The sequence below is a fragment of the Cryptomeria japonica genome, chromosome 4, assembly GCF_030272615.1.
Source record: "Cryptomeria japonica chromosome 4, Sugi_1.0, whole genome shotgun sequence".
Classification (NCBI taxonomy): Eukaryota; Viridiplantae; Streptophyta; class Pinopsida; order Cupressales; family Cupressaceae; genus Cryptomeria; species Cryptomeria japonica.
The window spans coordinates 620,651,414-620,668,991 of NC_081408.1; the positions used below are offsets into that span (position 1 = coordinate 620,651,414).

The 17,578-nt window shown below is 36.3% G+C and overlaps 1 protein-coding gene across 1 annotated transcript; it reads left to right on the forward strand.

Moving 5' to 3' along the window:
- LOC131037697 (uncharacterized) lies at positions 1 to 17,259 on the forward strand. The gene is made up of 5 exons (XM_057969881.1): positions 1 to 587; positions 15,120 to 15,264; positions 15,422 to 15,654; positions 15,747 to 15,920; positions 16,520 to 17,259. Exons 1-5 carry the CDS (start codon positions 420 to 422, stop codon positions 16,604 to 16,606), a joined length of 807 nt encoding a protein of 268 aa, XP_057825864.1. The 5' UTR covers positions 1 to 419; the 3' UTR covers positions 16,607 to 17,259.
- Positions 17,260 to 17,578: the final 319 nt, after the last annotated feature.

Genomic DNA, 17,578 nt, shown 5'->3' on the forward strand with positions numbered 1-17,578 from the left:
AGATTATACTAAACGCAAATTTGGTAAAGCGCACTGAAGCTGAAAGCGGTTTCCCATATGTTTACCCGTACATGATAATTATAGAAAAGAGCTTTTTATATTCTTACATTTTGCAAATTATGATATGACTTTGCATTTTGATCTCCCGTCTAATCTTTAATTGGAGGCTACAAAAATCATGTCCCAATCCTCCGCCGGATGATAACCATGAATGCCCAACCTTTCTTCTCCTGCACATCCCCAAATTATCAAGAGACTTCATTTCTCACTCCCCTTCTCCTTTTTTAATTAATTGGAGTTAATCGATCAGATAATCATCGTAGCAATTTGCCGATTGCAGTTGCAGAAGGGAAAAGAGGAGAGGGGGGGAAAAGAAAAGGGGGTTACAACCAGCGAGGGTTCGAATCTGGGCAGTTGCCATGTCTGCAGCAGTCTGTGGGAAGCGTCTGTCGCCTTTCGAGGGATCGCCTCCCCTTGTCGCCAAGAGACTTCGTTATTCCTCAATAACAAATACACCGTCCCTTCCTTCTCCTCTTACTGATAATTTGGCAAAGCTTATTGCGCTTTTCCCCGCCATGGATCCTCAGGTCAGTTACTTTTCTGCTGCATTTTCTTTTCTCCATAGATAAGCTCTGGCTTTAGGGTTAAAAAAACAAATACGCTCGTTGCGTGCGTTAATAGATATATTATAGAGTTAAAGGCAAGTGGAGCGATTTTTTTGAAAAGCAGAGCTCTCTCGCGGCTTCGATCGTTTGCTCATGTGGATCGAAACCTAATCAAGTTCTGGCGATGTTTCTAAGTTTAAATCAATACAGCTTAGGGTTCTATAGTATTTTTTTGGGTTAAATTCAAATATAGTGGTTTATTTAAAAATTCGAGCATTCTACCGGATCCCAGCGCTTGGGAAAGTTGCGATTGAGGATTTAAGTCCTGTTTAAATGTTCCAGGGTTAAATAATTAAATTTTATGGGTTCAAAAAATTAAATCGAGTTTTAAATTTAAATAGAGCTTTTTATCTGAAATTTAAAGCACTTTTCTGTTTACCTAGCCATAGGGTTTCGATTTGTTGCTCCTGAGTATGCAAGCCCTATTTAAGTGGCGAATAAATAAATTTTAGGATTAAATGCATAAATTCTAAGGGATTAAGTGCATAATATCCTTGGTTAAATTCAAATGGAGCAGTTCTGTTGACATTATAGCACTCTCCTATCTGTTGCTCGGGGATTCACCCTTATTTAAATGGTGATTAAACTTAGGGATAAAGGATTAAATTTTAAGGTTTGATAAATAAATGTCATGGTTTAATAAGTAAACTTTAGGCTCAAATTAATAGTGTAAAAATCAATGCCTTCCTCGCTGTCCAGAATGGTTTAATCTCTCACTTCCAGGGGCACAAACCTTATTTTAATGCTGTCGATACTTTTACCTTTTGTTTGTTGTGCACATGCAAGAATAAGTAAATTAAAAAAAGTGAAGGATACATTAGCGAATTGGCCAATGATCTATTGATATAAATATCCAAACATTTGAAATAATTTATTTCTCTATAATATACTTAGAGTATAGGTCTAATTTACATACATCTATTTTGTTCTCATTTTGTTTAGATGATAAAACCAAGGTTGTGAGGAGACCGGTACTTGTACTGGTACAAGAACTGGTATCAGTACTGGCATGGCTAATTTTGAAAATAAGAGATGGGTATTTGTAGATGCCATTAAAAAAAAATATAATTTATTAGATTTAATCATTTCTAGAAAATATCATGATATAGAACTTTTAAAACAAGAACATTGGTAAAGATTAACATCAACTTTAAAGTTCAAATACACAAATGTCAAATCAATGTCATTGTGTCAAAGAGTTCACAACTCACACCACATATTTGATATATAATTATCATTACATATTGAAATTTGGAAATCTTGATAGTTTGATAGGCTGATATGCAAACAAAAAACAAAAATCAGAAATCTATTGTCTACACTTGTACGTTTTCATCATCTATATCAAGGTCCTTGGCTATGATGCTCTTTAGATACTCATCACTCTCAGACTCGGGTTCCTCTGATGGTAGTAGAATTGGTGGTAAATCATTAAGGCCATCTGTTGCAACCATGGCTGCAACTTCTCCATCAGGTGGAATTTGGTCCCATTTTGTTGAAGGACCCTCCATGTAGCAAGGATCTACACGAGAGAGAAGACGAAGTGAGCTATGAATGTACACTAGGTTCTTCCTCTTTAGTGAATGAATAAAACCTTAAGTACTCCAATTTCTCTCACAAGATGAAGAGTTGGCTACTTGTGAGAGCAATTTTGTTACAAATGATTGCAATTTAGGGTTTTTATCTCTACAATTTTGTTACAAATGATTGCAATTTTGTGGTTTCATCTCTATGGTTTCACCACCACTCTGTAAGGTCTTCCTTTTTTATGCATATCATAAGGCTTCCATGGAAGAAAAATCATCTTGCCCATGCAAAAACTTATTCCATTGACTCCTCGTAATTGAAGCATCCTCACCTTGGCCATAAATCTTTTTTATTGCAGCCCAAAATCCCTTCATTACATCTCTATCCTCATATGGAGCCCTTGTCATGTCCCCTCCTTGATCACTATATATATATAAAACCTAAATGAAATTATTATTAATATAATATTTATTAATGAAAGATTAATTGAAATTATTAAATGCTTGTTTATTTATTAATATTATTATTTAATATTAATAATAGAGAAGGAAGACACAAGAGGTCAACCATTAAAGGAGGAGTTGATTACAAAAGACAATTCACTAATTGAATGATTGGTAGACAGCAATTGCTAAGCAATGATCATGATAAACATATGCGATTAGTCAAGGCACAACTAATAATCATTAAGTATGAAAGGAATTGATTCTTATGAAGAGATACAATTGGAATAAATAAATCAGTCTATTATGAAAGAACATGTCTCCAAAAATATTATCGATTAGAGATATAAACGGATATTAAAGCCATTCTCTAAGGAGAGGATCCTATTGGTGTTTGTTTTATCACTCACTAAACTTAGAATAAAATGTCCAAAGACACTCTATCCTCTCTTGAAAAATCACCGCTTATGCTAAGATTGCAAGAAGATCATATGGCGATTGCAAGGTTTCTTTTGTCAGATCTTGACATGTGGATAAGTTTAATGGGCATTGTGATATGCTGGTAATACACAAAGGGACTTACGTTTGAATTGTTCACAACTTTGGGATTTAGATGGGTTTATCGATTGATGATCTTCTCTTTTTGGATTTTCGGATTAGGACTTTCAAAAAGGATAAAAAGGATAAGGGTTTAGAAGTCTACTCTGCTCCTATGAATTCAAGAGACGGTATTGATTTGGTGAACTCAATAAACCACACTTTGCTTCGCCTCACTTAAGACAACTACACAAAGCGGATGCAATCTTCAAAGAATGTGCTTATGATTGAAAGTTTAAGCATACACAAAATGGAAAGCTCAGACTAACTTTGCACAATGAATAAAAATCATCTATTCATCAAAAGTATGAGTGGAGACACACCACAAATCAATACTTATCAAATCTTTCATTCAATCTACCAACATGAAATAATATCTAAACTATTGTGCTGAAGAAATTGAAAACCTTGCTAATCATTCAGATAAAAGAGATTACAAGGCCTAGAAGCACACAAGCACTGTATTATCCAAAATGACCTCTCGCAACAATATTTCAAAAACCTCACCCTCTCCAAATGAGAGGAGACAACCTTATATAGGCACACAGAAAGTTTGAATGACCGAGATCTAACAGAGATCAAGGACCCAGATTGAAATATCAAAACCCTAATTAGGCTTTGTTACAACTAACTACCCTTCGACCAATGAAAAAATTACATTTGGGGACACTTGTCTTTCTTGCTAAATATGAACCAACAATAAAAATAGAAGGTTGTTGCATTGTGAAGTGTGCCCTCTAGAATCTCTAGTGGATAAGTCAGGTTCATTGAATTTGGACGTGTTGACTTGGAACAATCTGATTGGTTGGAAGATGACGAGGCACCACCTTAGCGTGTTGGATGTCTTCCCTGAATTCTCCAATTTGTGTGAAGAAATTGTCTTTAAGTATGGATATTTGTTTCTTCTTGTCACCATCTGATTTTGATTGGGAGCTTGTCTTTAATTTTTCAGGAGATGAAATCCTTCAAGAAGTTGTCCTGATTGATTCCATAGGTCTGGTATTGTAGATGAAATCCCCCAAGAAATCCAAAATTCTTTTCTATATTTTCACCAAGTCTGAGAACTTTTCTTTCTTGATGCTTTGAGATTCTTTCAAATGCCTTGAATTTTGAGAAGAATTCCCCTGTGTTTTCGCCACAATGGAGGAAATTGGATTTTTTTCCTGTGAAGTATTTCTCATCCTTATCCAAATTTTGGCCATCTCTATGCTCGGACAAACCTTACTTGTGGACTTGTCTTCAATTCTGAATTTGGCTTGAAACTCCATTTGTGTTTTTTGCAATGATCCCGCCTTAGCTCTCATCTATGATCTGCAAAACCAAAAGAAAATTAAGTTAAGGTTTTATCTTTGAGTGTAAATTTCAAAGGTTTGATGGTAGAGTGTGCTGTGTTTTTCCAATTCCTCAGAACTTAAGAGTTTTTGACAGGTTGCAAGCACTTAGAAATTTGGGAACCCTTGAAAACTTGATCTGATTTGAGAATTTGGAATTGAAATTGGTCCTCAAGAAGCCTGAAAACGGAAAACTCTATCCCCAAAATCTGTGAATTAAAGTTGAAATCAGATTCAAATTCTGGAGAATATGTGAAAATCAGACTAAGTCCTAGAAAATCTCTTCCAAAATTTTGAAAAGTAGATTGAAAATCATTGAAGATGCCTTGAATCTTCATCAAAAGGTAAGGAAACAAACTAGAATACCCCGGTCACCTTGAGAAATAGATGAAAATCCTTATTTGTCTTCTCCTCAATGCCTTAGAAGATTTTCGAACTGTTCTTGAGGCCTTGAAAAATGCTTTAGAAAACCTGAAATTATCTTTCTTCAAGTGTCTCGCTCTCCAAATTCAAACTGCTGGAATGAGAGAAATGAATGAATAATTCATTCTTAAAGAGTTCAAATTTTGCAATTAGAAATCTAATCAGCCCTTCCAAATTTGAACTGGATTTGTTTCTATTTTTCTTCCATTCATCGAACCTAGACATGTCTTGCTTCTTTGTTGAGTTTAGTCTCTTAAGAAAGTTTCTATTTTGATTTCAGTTGAACTTAGTCACTTGGGAAAGTTCTGATTTTGTTTCTAGTTTGAGTTTAGTTCCTTGAGAAAGTTTCTATTTTCAGTTTGAGTTCATGAATTGAACTCCATCTTTCTTTCTTCTTCCAAATTTTGAAACTTTCTAAAACTTTCTTCTTTCCCTTAGCTTGAATTTTGAAACTTTCTTTCCTTCACCATGGTGGAGTTGGTTAAATATTTTCCTTGCTTGCTGATCAGATTTTCAAGGCAGGGCGGACTTGGAAGAACTTCTTCTCCATCTACATGGTGGACTTCATCTCCTTCATTTTCCTTTAGCAAATGTTTTTCTTCTTCTAGGGGCGGACTTCATGAAATGTCTTCCATCTTATCAAGCAATGAGGGCGGACTTGGAAGAACCTCTTCTCCATCTACATGGGGGACTTGGCAAGAGTCTTTCACTTCTCTTCAAAGCCTTCTACTATTGCTAGGCAGACTTTATCAAACCTTTGCATGTCTTACTTGAAATGTGTTTCACATGTGGGCAGACTTCATGGAACTTGTGCACCATGGGCAAGTGAACTTTATGAAATGTCTTCCACTTTGCAAACTAGTCCTAGGCGGACTTGGTTAATCCTTTGCACCATATTCAATCTTCTTCAAGGCGGACTTAGTCATGTCCTTGCCCTTACCACATGGCAGACTTCAAGAGACTTGTGCACCACAACATGGGCGGACCTCCTTGCTTCCATGACCAAGCCAAGTCTCTTCCAAAGTGGACTTCATGACATCTATGCACCAAGTGTGAGCAAACTTGATCAATCTTATACACCATGAGGGCAGACTTGAGGGGAGTTGTGCAACTCTGTTACTAGGTGGACTTGATTAGACTTGTTCCAAAACTCGGACCTTTCAAAACTCACAAAATTGGGCACCGAGAAGGTTGCGAGACTCTAACAAAACCCTGAAAAGCAAAAGCAAGGAGGGTCCCTATTTGCAATGGGACGATGTGTGAAAAAGGTCACAACAGATCCCAGCAAAAAACACGAATTAGAATATATGGATAAAAAGTATCGATTTCCAAGAAGAGGTACGATTTCCTTTTGACAAGGTCAGGTATTGATCAGGCAACACACACAAAGATGCCAAGAAGTATTGAGAGAAATGGAGATTATTATCATCACTGAGAACGATATGACTAATAAACCAATATATTCCCTGAGACGACATCTATAGGATGAAAAGAATAATCAACTTGGTAAAGTATGGATTAACATTATAGTTGGCAGCAACAAACCAATTGATATTCCTTATCAAACCAAAAGACCGGTTGCATGATTAATTATGAACATCAGTTATAATTAATAAGTAAATATAATCATCAATAACAAGCGATTCACGTAGAAGCATTCCCATATTCGCTGCCAAGGAAGGATAATAGATGCTTATGTTAATTAACTAATCATTAGCGTCAGTTAGCTTTTCATATGGGATGTGATCTCATGTCGGAAGGGCAACTGTTCACATTCACATCTTTTCGCTGCTTATTAAAGAGACATCAATATCATTCCAATGAGGAGGGGAATGGAGATTACTTATATATACTTTGCAGACCTAAGTAGACGTAACCCGCTATTGGTCAGATAACCAGATCGCATGAACGTAAAAATTTAATTAGGAATAGTAATATAATAATCACATAAGCAATAAGTGATCAATCTGAGACAGCAATAGTACATTTTGGACTAGGCCTTTATTGATCATCGCCACTATAAAGGAAATATGAATACCCAACGAATCATCGATCAGATCAGAACATAATTGTTATTAAGTTACAGGTAGTAACATCCTTGTTTTTGGTGGTATGCATGGGGATGTGTATAATTTGAATGCTTAGTATAGGACGCACTATAATGTTCTTTTGCAGAACTTAATAATAATATAATTATAGGAATTAATATACTGATTATAATTATTATAATATTTTATAAGAGCTGCTCTCTAGTAATATATATATATATATAGGAATGAATAAGTAAATATGAGATTAAAAATCAGACTGAATTATTAATTCAATAGCAGAAAGAAGTTATCTTTCTTTGTTATGACTGTCAGTATCTAAGGAGTTGGGAAATGCAATGTTTAAGATAGTTTTGTCTCCTAATCAATTTGGTTGAAGTCATAAGTATGTTGAGATGGATTAATCATGGTTTAAACAGGCCTAAACTTAGTAGGGGACATTACAGCCCTCTTATTGGTCTTTTGTAAATTAGATGATTTAGGATTTGAGGCATAGGTAGTACAATGAAGGGGTGTGTTAAGTTTGTTTCATTTTCCATGCAACTTTTCTTCTATCAAAGGATATAAAGAAAGATCTTTTGCAGCTGTTATTTTCTTGACTCTTTCACACATGAAATCTGTTTCCTCATAAATTTCTCCCAAACATAGTTTGAATCTACAAAATTGATCACCTCACATATGGGCCTAATAAAATCCATAACAAATATAACATTAGCCTAAAATTGGTCATCAAGGACCATACCTTTCACCTCAACTGCAGTTTGATGTAGATTGTCTCTAAGCTGCCCATGCATCACTAACTACTGTGGAACACAAAGCACCTTCGACTTAACAAAGATAGTCAAGAAGAATAAAATAGGATGCAAACGTGTATCAACAAGTTCGAGAAGTTCCACCTTGGCAAACTGTCGATAAATTACTTGTGTGTGGTGATGGTTACAATGAACATCTATATTTTTCTGCCCTTTTCTATGAGATCTGAAATACACAGGAACTTGCCAATATCTTTGAGTGCATTATTTAATGAATGTATACAACATGGTGTTGAAAATATATGTATGGCAAAACATCAGTAACAACTTGGACTACATGTGATGCCCCCACCTCTTCAATGTCATCACATAGCTGGTTATGAAGAAACTCCGAATATTTTTCTTGCCCTAAACAATCTATTACTTTGAAAAAATAAGGCCCTTTGTTGCATGTTACCATGATATTAAGTAGTGGAAATTTCTAGCATCTGTCCACTCATCCATCACAATATTGCATTCTTCTGTATCCTACATTCTTTTTATTGGTGCAATTTGTTGCTCTAATCGAATCTTTTCTTTATTAATTAGAGTAGTGCAAATATTTTCATACTTAGGTGGTTTATACCCAATTGGTTTATACCTAGCTGGTCCATAACTGATAACTTGGACCATCTCTCCATAGAAAAGTGAGCAAGCAACATTAAATGGTATTCCATTTGCATAAAAGAAGTGTGCAATCGCTACATCAATTGCTTCTCAACCTTGCACATCAAAGTTTTTCAATGGGGTTTGAGCTACCAATGTGTGGTCTTTTGTGAGAATGTTCTGTTGGTACATCTCTTGAAGGCATGTCTACCTATGACTCTCTATTTTGATTTTGAGTTGTAGTAGTTGCCCTTGTCATTCATTTGGACAAGGATTAACACCTTTTCTAAGTATGTGAAGGAAATGAGCCCTCACCCTCGTGTAAGTACCTTGCCATGACATTGGACAAAGCTTGCATGTGATTGTGGTTGTTCCACCTGTACCTTTCGGCCCCATAACACGATCGCAATACTTCCACAATGAGTACAAGCCGTGTTTTCCCCCACCTAACATATTACACTAAAAATAAAAAAAAATAGAATCGTTTGACAAATGTATCAGGCTTGTGACAAAAATGTATTTGTGTAGAATTCCATGTCCATCTTTATTAACGACAATTAGAACCATGTTTTAAGTTTTGTCATTTTCAATTTTTCAGCGCGTCACATAAAATTAAAATCTGTTAGTAACTTCTTACATAGGTTTTAGACTATTGCCTATCATTGTTTTGGTTTGTAGAACAAGTCATCAATATGAATATTTTCAACAAAGGTTTGTGTTGTTTGATTTTACTATCTTTGAAATATGTTGAGATTATGTGAAATGCATAATATTAAAAAAAAACTTTCGGGCTCAGTGTTCAAACAATTAATTTAATAAATGTTTCAATTTCATTTCAATTAAGTGATGTAAGAAGTTAATACCTTAGACTTAAGAGGCACGAATTTTGTTTGTTAGGTTGACAAGATGAAGTGTGGGGGAACTTGCTCCATTCTCGTAGGCTTGAATGGCTTTTTTGGTGGTGTGTATGGCTTTGCTGTGGCGTGTATGGCTTCCTTGCGACATGTGATGGTTCGCGTTTTGTGTTTAAGTTTTTATATTTTACCTTTTTCATGCATTTGAGGTCAGGAGATGTCAGGGTGTGTGCAAGAGACGTTGGGAGTGTTTGTTGGAATGTCCCTTGCAAATAGGGACGTATGCAGCCAAGTATTTGGTACCGTAGATGTCTCCTGCTAACCATATAACTTCCATATTTTTATTGGCAACTTGTTGGTATTAAGAGAACAAATTATTTTGGGTGCATGGATACTTGACCTAGTTTGGCTAAGTGCCAAGGATTGGGGTATCCATTTTGCTAAAGCTTCTAGGAGCACGATCTTGGTTTCGTCTCTTTGAAATATTATGAGCCTGTGCAATCAACAAGACTTTATCCTTGGTGATCTTTTTGTGAGCTATTCAGTCTAACCAATATACCAAAGGTTATTTGATATATACTCAGTGTTCCACCTGCGTTGGGGAAGGGGAGACGGGGGGGGACCAAGGGCCTAAGTTTGGGGACGGCAGTGGGGTGGTGGTGGTGCTGATATAGTTATACATATACATATACATATAGTACTTGAAAAACTAGTTTTGAAAAGATGTATGATAGTATAACAGTATAAGAATTACATTTCAAATGAAACTATAGGAAATTTGAAATACTAAATCTAAATACCAAGATTTCTCCAATGCTAATTGTGTTGTTATATGGAGCCTAATCAGACTCGGAAGTTAAATTTTACCTACTTCTATCGGTGTTGTTTCCCCCTATATTTTTCGACGGGGGTTTGGGGGCAATGCCCCTTGCGCGCTCCATGTCACGATATAGGGCGGGGTCAAGGGGCAGCGCCCCGCGAGGCCAAAAATACTTTTATTATTTATAAAGGCGTCGGGAGTTATTTTTCTATTGGCCCACGTCCAATTAGGGTTACCCCTTAAACCCCCAAAAAGTCACTTTTTAATTTTAAACATTGCATAGAGTTGGGGGCGACGAGAGACGTCTCCCCGTCCCTTGAGAGACGTCTGCACGTCTCTCGAAGGACGGGGAGACACCTAGATGTCTCCCTGTCTCCGGCGACGCTTGGGTATGGTGGCGGGATGGCAGGGGACGTCGCGTCCCCGTCCCCCCGTCCCGAAGACATCCTCGTCTTCGAGACGCGGCCAAAAAGGGGGGGGGGATGCATCCCCGTGGAACACTGTACATACTTATTTTTACAATGGTTGGGTGTCAAAAAATGGGGCATCGATGCTCAAGAACCCCATTTAATTTTGTAGACATGCCTACCTAACATGGTGAGAAAACAATATGCAATATGCAACTTAACAAATTCTACGTGTTTTTAATATTGAACATTTGTCCAAAAACTCAATGGTCATTTTTAATTTTGGTCAAAGAGTATGCGTGTGTGTGAAAAAGATTTGATACACCAATAGAAGGGATCATTTCTTCCTTGAGTAGTGGTATGTACAAGATAAGTAGATAATCAAGGCATGTTGATTAAGATGAAAATAGAAAATAAAAAAATCTTTGATAATTTATTGGTGTGTGCTAAGAAGCCTAGGTGCACCAATATAAAGGATCATGGTTATCGGGAGATGCGTCTTCCACCCCCTAAGACAATCATGATCACATGTAAGCTTTGTCCAATATAATGGCAAGATACTTACATGAGGGCGAGGGCTCATTTCCTTCACAAACTTGGAAAAGGTGTTGTCCCCTTCCAAATGAGGTGCAACAATATGATGCTGTCCCTCGTCCAAATAAGGTACAATGATACGATGTTGTGAGGGATCAAGAAAGGTTTGATGGGAAAGTTTCTAATCTGAGTTCGCATGCTTCAACGATTGGGGGAATTGATGCAACTCAAAATAAAATAGAGTCAGATGTAGATATGTCTTCTGGAGATGCACTAGTGGAACATTCTCACAAGAGACCACACATTGACAACTCCAACCTTACTGGTAGACTGTTTGATATGCAAAGTCGAGAAGCAGTTGATGCAACAATAGTACACTTCTTTTATGCAAATGGAATATTGTTTACTGATGCCTGCTCACCTTTCTATGGAGATATGGTCCAAACTATTAGTAATGGCCCAGTTGGGTATAAACCACCTGGGTATGAAAAGCTTCACACTACTCTAATCGATAAAGAAAAGATTTGATTAGAGGAACAAACTGCACCAATGAAAAGAGTGTGGGCTACAAAAGGATGTAGTATTGTGATGGATGGGTGGATAGATGCTAGAAATTGTCCACTACTTAATATCATGGTAATATGCATCAGGGGGCCTTATTTTTTGAAGGCAATAGATTGTTTAGGACAAGAAAAAAAGGTATGGTTTCTTCATAACCAGCTATGTGACAACATTGAGGAGGTGGGGTCATCACATTAGTCCAAGTTGTTATTGATGTTGTCCTTGTTTGTAAAGCAATAGGTATGTTGGTGTAAAAGAATATAGGCATATATTTTGGTCACCATGTTGTGTGCTTTTGTCAAATAATGCACTCAAAGATACTGGCAAGTTCTAGTGGATTTCAAATCTAATTGAAAAGGGCAGAAAAATATAGATGTTCATATGTAACCATCACCACACACAAGCCAATTATTGAAAATTTGCCAAGGTGGAACTTCTCAAATTTGCTTATACATGTTTGCATCTTATTGTATTTTTCTTGACCGTATTTGTGAGCTCCAAGGAGCTTTGTGTTCCATAGTAGATAGTGATGCATGGGCAGCTTGGAGACAATCAACATCAGAAACTGTAGTTGAGGTGAGAGGTATGGTTCTTGATGACTGTTTTTGGGATAATGCTAAATATGTTGAGGACTTTATTGGGCCCATATGTGAGCTGAACAAATTTTTAGATTCAGACAAGCCATGTTTGGGAAAAATTTATGAGGAAATAGATTTCATGTGTGAAAGATTCAAGAAAATATAAATGTAAAAGATCTTTCTTTATATCCTTTGATGGAAAAAAAGTTACATGGAATATGGATCAAACTTAACACACGCTTTCATGCTGCCTATGTCTTAAATCCTAAATGGTACAATATGCAAAAGACCAATAAGAGGGCTCCATATGTGGATAGAGAGGAAATGAAGGGATTTTGGGCTGCAATAAAAAAGATTTTTGTCCAAGGTGAGGATGCTTCAATTATGAGAGTCAATGGAATAAGTTTTTATGTGGGCATAGTGATTTTTCTTCCATAGAAGCTTTATATGATATGCAAGCAAAGACCTTGTAGAGTGGTGGTGGAACCATGGAGGTCAAACCCTTGAATTGTAATCAGTTGCAATAAGATTGCTCTCACAAGTAGACAACTCTTCATCTTGTGAGGGAAATTGGAGTACTTATGGTTTTATTCATTCATTAAAGAGGAAATGATTAGGGTAAAAGAAAGTAGACGACTTGGTGTGCATTCATAGTTCACTTCGTCTTCGTGTAGATCCTGGGTACATGGAGGGTCCTTGAGCAAAATAAGACCAAATTTCACTTGAAGGAGGATTGCTGCCATGGTTGAAGCAAATGGCCTTAATGATTTACTCCTAGTTCTACTACCATTAGAGGAACCTGACTTTGAGTGTAATGAGTATCTAGAGAGCATCATAGCTGGGGATCTTGATATGGATAATCAAAATGTTGAAGTGTAGACAATAGGTTTCTGATTTTTGTTTTTTGTTTGCGTATCAGCCTATCAAGATATTAAGATTTCTGAATTTCAATATGTAATGACTATCTAATATCAAATATGTAGTGTGAGTTGTAAACTCTTTTGACTCCTTGACATTGACATTATTACCACTGTTTTTGTTATGAAAGTTCTATATTATGATATTTTGTGGAAATTATTAAATTTAATAAATTATATTTACAAAAAGAAATGGTGTCTTCAAGTACTCCTCGTCTCCTGTTTTCATAAATAGTCATACCAGTTCTGATACCAGTATCCCATACAAGTACTAGTATTGGTCTCTTGGCAACCTTGCAAATGATTAGTCTAAATAGAGGTGTGCATTCGAGGTGAAGATGTGCCTGAGCAAAGGCTTGTGTGTGAAAGGCACATGGAAAATAAAGTAAAGGCATGTTAAGAATAGATCAAAGGTGCTTTTGCAACAAGGTTTTTCAACTTTAAAAGACCGTGAATGCTAGGGTTTTGATGCATGTAAAAATGTTTAGGCATGCTAATACAAAGGTCATGTTTAATAGGAGAAGGTACCTCTTTGAAAAGGCTTGTCTATGAAAAGAGTGTGCAAAATGGAATAAAGGTCATTGAATGGATTGAAGGTACCTATACTTAGAGAGTGTGTTCTAGCTGTGGCTTTACTAGCTGTACTTTGCCAATCGAGTAACTTGTTTGCAGCTATAGGTGTTTTTTCATTCCCATTTACTATTCCCCGCAAGTTTTTGTGCATTAGTTGCATATGACTATGAAATCTTGAGTGGAAGCTACAAGAGAGTATGAAGGGGTATTATTTGAATAAGGTTTTTATAGGTTATTCTCATCACAGTTAAGAGACAATCCCTTGATGCTGTGCTTCAGGCCCAATCCATGAAGGACCTGACCATGGAGAGGCCTTACAATGAACCAAGTGAGAAGTCTTTGGACAATGTGCAGCCAAGTGACCTGTAGCAAAACGCAATCAACATTTGAAGGAAATTCCTTGATAATTAAGCTGCTGCTTGCAAATTTTGTTGCCGATTTTCAAACAAATTTCTTCTAGCAATATCTGATAAATCAAAGTTAACAAGAATTCTTACTAAGGTAAATGACACCTTGATCGGTTCGAATCTGGGATATAGATTAGGTTCCTGAAAGAGTTTCCAATTGAGGAAAGACATTCATTAGTCTGAAAGTGAAGAAGAAGATTTGGATGTTTTACCCAAATTGGAGAAATAGGAAAAGATTCTATGAGATGATAAAGTTATAGAAATCAACGATTTCAAACCTAAGAATGCCTTACCCAAAACCACAGGCCTCCCTTGAGTAGGTTAACCGTATTTGAAGGGGATTTACAAGTAACCAAGAACCAAGAACCAGCCTTTTGAACATGGATGTTCTCTTTATCAACTTGGGAAGGTCTTACTCTCCTTGAACTCTATGGAACGCTTAGAAGTAAGTTTGGAAACCGGACCATCCAGAAGAACTGCCTGTGTGGAGTTTGTTGCAAAGCCTAGTATTTGACACAGACAGAAGCCGCCACTTTAGATGGGGGTGGGGAGGGCCCAGGAAATTACGGCTTTTAATCTCTGTAGCTGAAATGCCATCAATTAGAGCTTCAGCTTTCTTCTTTGTTTGCAGTGCTACCTCTAAGGCATGAACCTTGGTTTCCTTAGGGCATGGTGATCGCTACCTCATTACTAAGTGTAGACTGGCCGATTTGCTGGGAAAAAAACTGGGATGTTTTTGAGCGCTGGAAACTTTTTTTAGTGGCATCATGGAACTCTCCAGATCAAATATTATTATTTAATATGATAGATTAAAAAAACTAAAAAATAATTAATATATAAATTAATAATTGATTTATAATTAATTTGTTATGTTATATTATATGAAATTATATTGATATCTCTTGGCATCTTTTAGATGTATTTAATATATCTATACTAGTATATAACTGGCTTTTCAAATTTTGTGGATCATGTGCTGAGTTTTTTGAATTAGTTGTGTGCATTTGAAATAACCACTTTTACAAAATGTTTTTCAGCTGGTGGAGAAAGTGTTCGAGTCTTGTGATGAAAATATGGATCATGCCATCAAGAGCCTGAGTAACCTTTGCCTCAACCCACCTGATCAGAACATGTCTCCTGCTATTGATGGTCTGTTTCATTCAGATAGCCAGCCAGTCCAAGGTTGGTGCCAAGCATACTCTAAAATGTCTGGTTTCAATTGATCAATTTGTGTAATGACAACTGACACCTGTTATTATTTTTTTGTAAGGAGATGCTATAAGGTAATACATCTCTTTGATAGCAGATTAATGACTTTTGCTTTATATGCATGTCCTAGGGCCTGGATCTGAACGAGCATGTGATGGGAACTCTAGTAGTTTAGAGTATGGTCAGTTAAATGGTAAATCTGGCTTTCCTGCTGATGGAGTGGAGTGGGCCGAATTTCTGGTTGTAGAAATGAAGAATGCATCTGATTTGGATGATGCAAGAGCTCGTGCATCAAGGACCTTGGAGGCATTTGAGAAGACTGTCATGGCCCGGTCTGGGGCAACTGCTGAGGTTCTTTATAAGGTGAAGTTGTTTTTGGGCTTTTAGTCATACAAATTAATTTTGATTGCTCTTAAATTGCAAATTAATATATTTATATATTTTTATGAATGCAGGAAGTTACCTCGCTTAAAGAGCAGGTGAGAGAGTTGCTTCATGAAAATAGCATCCTTAAACGAGCTGTATCCATTCAACATGATCGCCAATTGGAGCAAGAAGAGAAAGCAAAAGAATTGCAGCAACTACATCAGCTTGTTGCACAATACCAGGAGCGGGTCAAGACGTTAGAGGTGAGAAAATTGAGAAAACGATGTAGTTAGTCACCATAATTCTCTTTAGATGCTTGAATTACAAAGTTCAGAGATTACTTGAAGGCCATGAAATGTTGTCAAATTTACATTTGGATAAAAATTAAAATAATAAATCTGTGTAAAACAATGTAACATTATAATATTAAACTGTAGAATTTGGAAACTGATGAATGCACTTATTTATATCATTTTTTCAACGTACACTATGCAAATATAAAGCTTGTCAATAACATAAGCATGCATTTGCTTATGCGGGCAATGCCGAATTTTGTTGTCTTTCACCTTTAGGGTGATAACTGTTTGCAGTTCTGGTGTTGGCTAGCAAATTGTGTAATTTTACTTTATTTTTTTGTGTTATTTTGTCATCGGTACTGAAGCATGGCCTTGAAGAGCCAATGTGGCAAGATGTATAAACTGTGAAGAAATGGCTGTGAATAAACTGGGTATCTATGCAATATTGTACAGTATTTTTGTACTTTTTGTTTGAGATATTTAATGAGCCTTTGACTGGAGAAGTGTGCCGATGTTTCTCTTGCCTTCTACATTGCTAACTGATTCGTTCCTCTGTGTCCATGCAGCTGAACAACTATGCACTGACATTACATCTTCGCAAGGCTGAAGAAGGAAGCTCAATTCCTGGACGTTTTCATCCTGATGTTTTTTAATTTATTGCTTGGGGCTCTTTCCTGGCTGTTGAAACCTCGTATTGAAGACATCATCATCTGATACAAGAACTGCTTTTTTATTCTTCCACTGTCACTTAAGATGCTGACATGATTTTCAATCCAATCTTATTGGAACCAACATGTTTGGATTAAGATTTTCGCCTGAATCAGAGGCACCAAAAAAGCATCAAAGATGAAAGTCATACAAGTTATTTGTTTGGTATTTATATTCCTTCATCACTTTTTGTACCTGCAGATTGTTCTGTATATAGCCTGGCAAAGCAGCAGGCTGTTATCATGGTTCAGCAACTACTCTTGCACAAGATGTCCAGTTATTTTTAACCCATGCTTATATCTCCTAGGTTAGGGTATTAATGCGAGTCACTGAATTTTAGATTCAGAAACTAATATATTAAAATTATTCAGTAAAGTGATGGCTCAATCAAATAATGGTAATAGTGCTGTAATAATCACTTTGGAGTGATTTATGCTTTTCTCGTGGGTTTTCCACATTGTTATTTGATTGAAATTTTCACTTGAAAGCAAACAAAGTTGCAATATATTCATCATAATTATCACATTGTAAGGGAAAAACGAGTTTGATATTTAATTGTCAAAAGGAATGTTTTGCAAAGTGATTGATGTTGATTAGATGTGTTCATGACTCAAATTTGTTCTTAGGAGTTGTTCCCATGTCTATTTTTAAAACTTGTATTAATAAATTCTATTATTAAAGAAAAAATACAATTTTAAAAAGAATGATGGCTAGCAGTCATCTCACGTTTCTGGTCTGTCAGGAATCTCTTTGGGGTGGAAGAAAACAATAAATAACACGTACAATGGATATCATGTTGGATATTTTGTCATTGATGCCAAAGGATTTTGATCAAGGTTTTATTGCAATTATTAGTTTGAGCTGTTTGGTTGAGCTATTTGGGTGTCGGTTGAGCTATTTAGGTGTTGGCTCGAGCT

Bases quoted from the DNA above. Each gene is read 5' to 3' on its own strand.
- LOC131037697 (XM_057969881.1), top strand. From the start codon at position 420: ATGTCTGCAGCAGTCTGTGGGAAGCGTCTGTCGCCTTTCGAGGGATCG. The intron at 15,265-15,421 runs GTTGGTGCCAAG...TGCATGTCCTAG, and splicing joins AGATAGCCAGCCAGTCCAAG to GGCCTGGATCTGAACGAGCA. The intron at 15,655-15,746 runs GTGAAGTTGTTT...TTATGAATGCAG, and splicing joins CTGCTGAGGTTCTTTATAAG to GAAGTTACCTCGCTTAAAGA.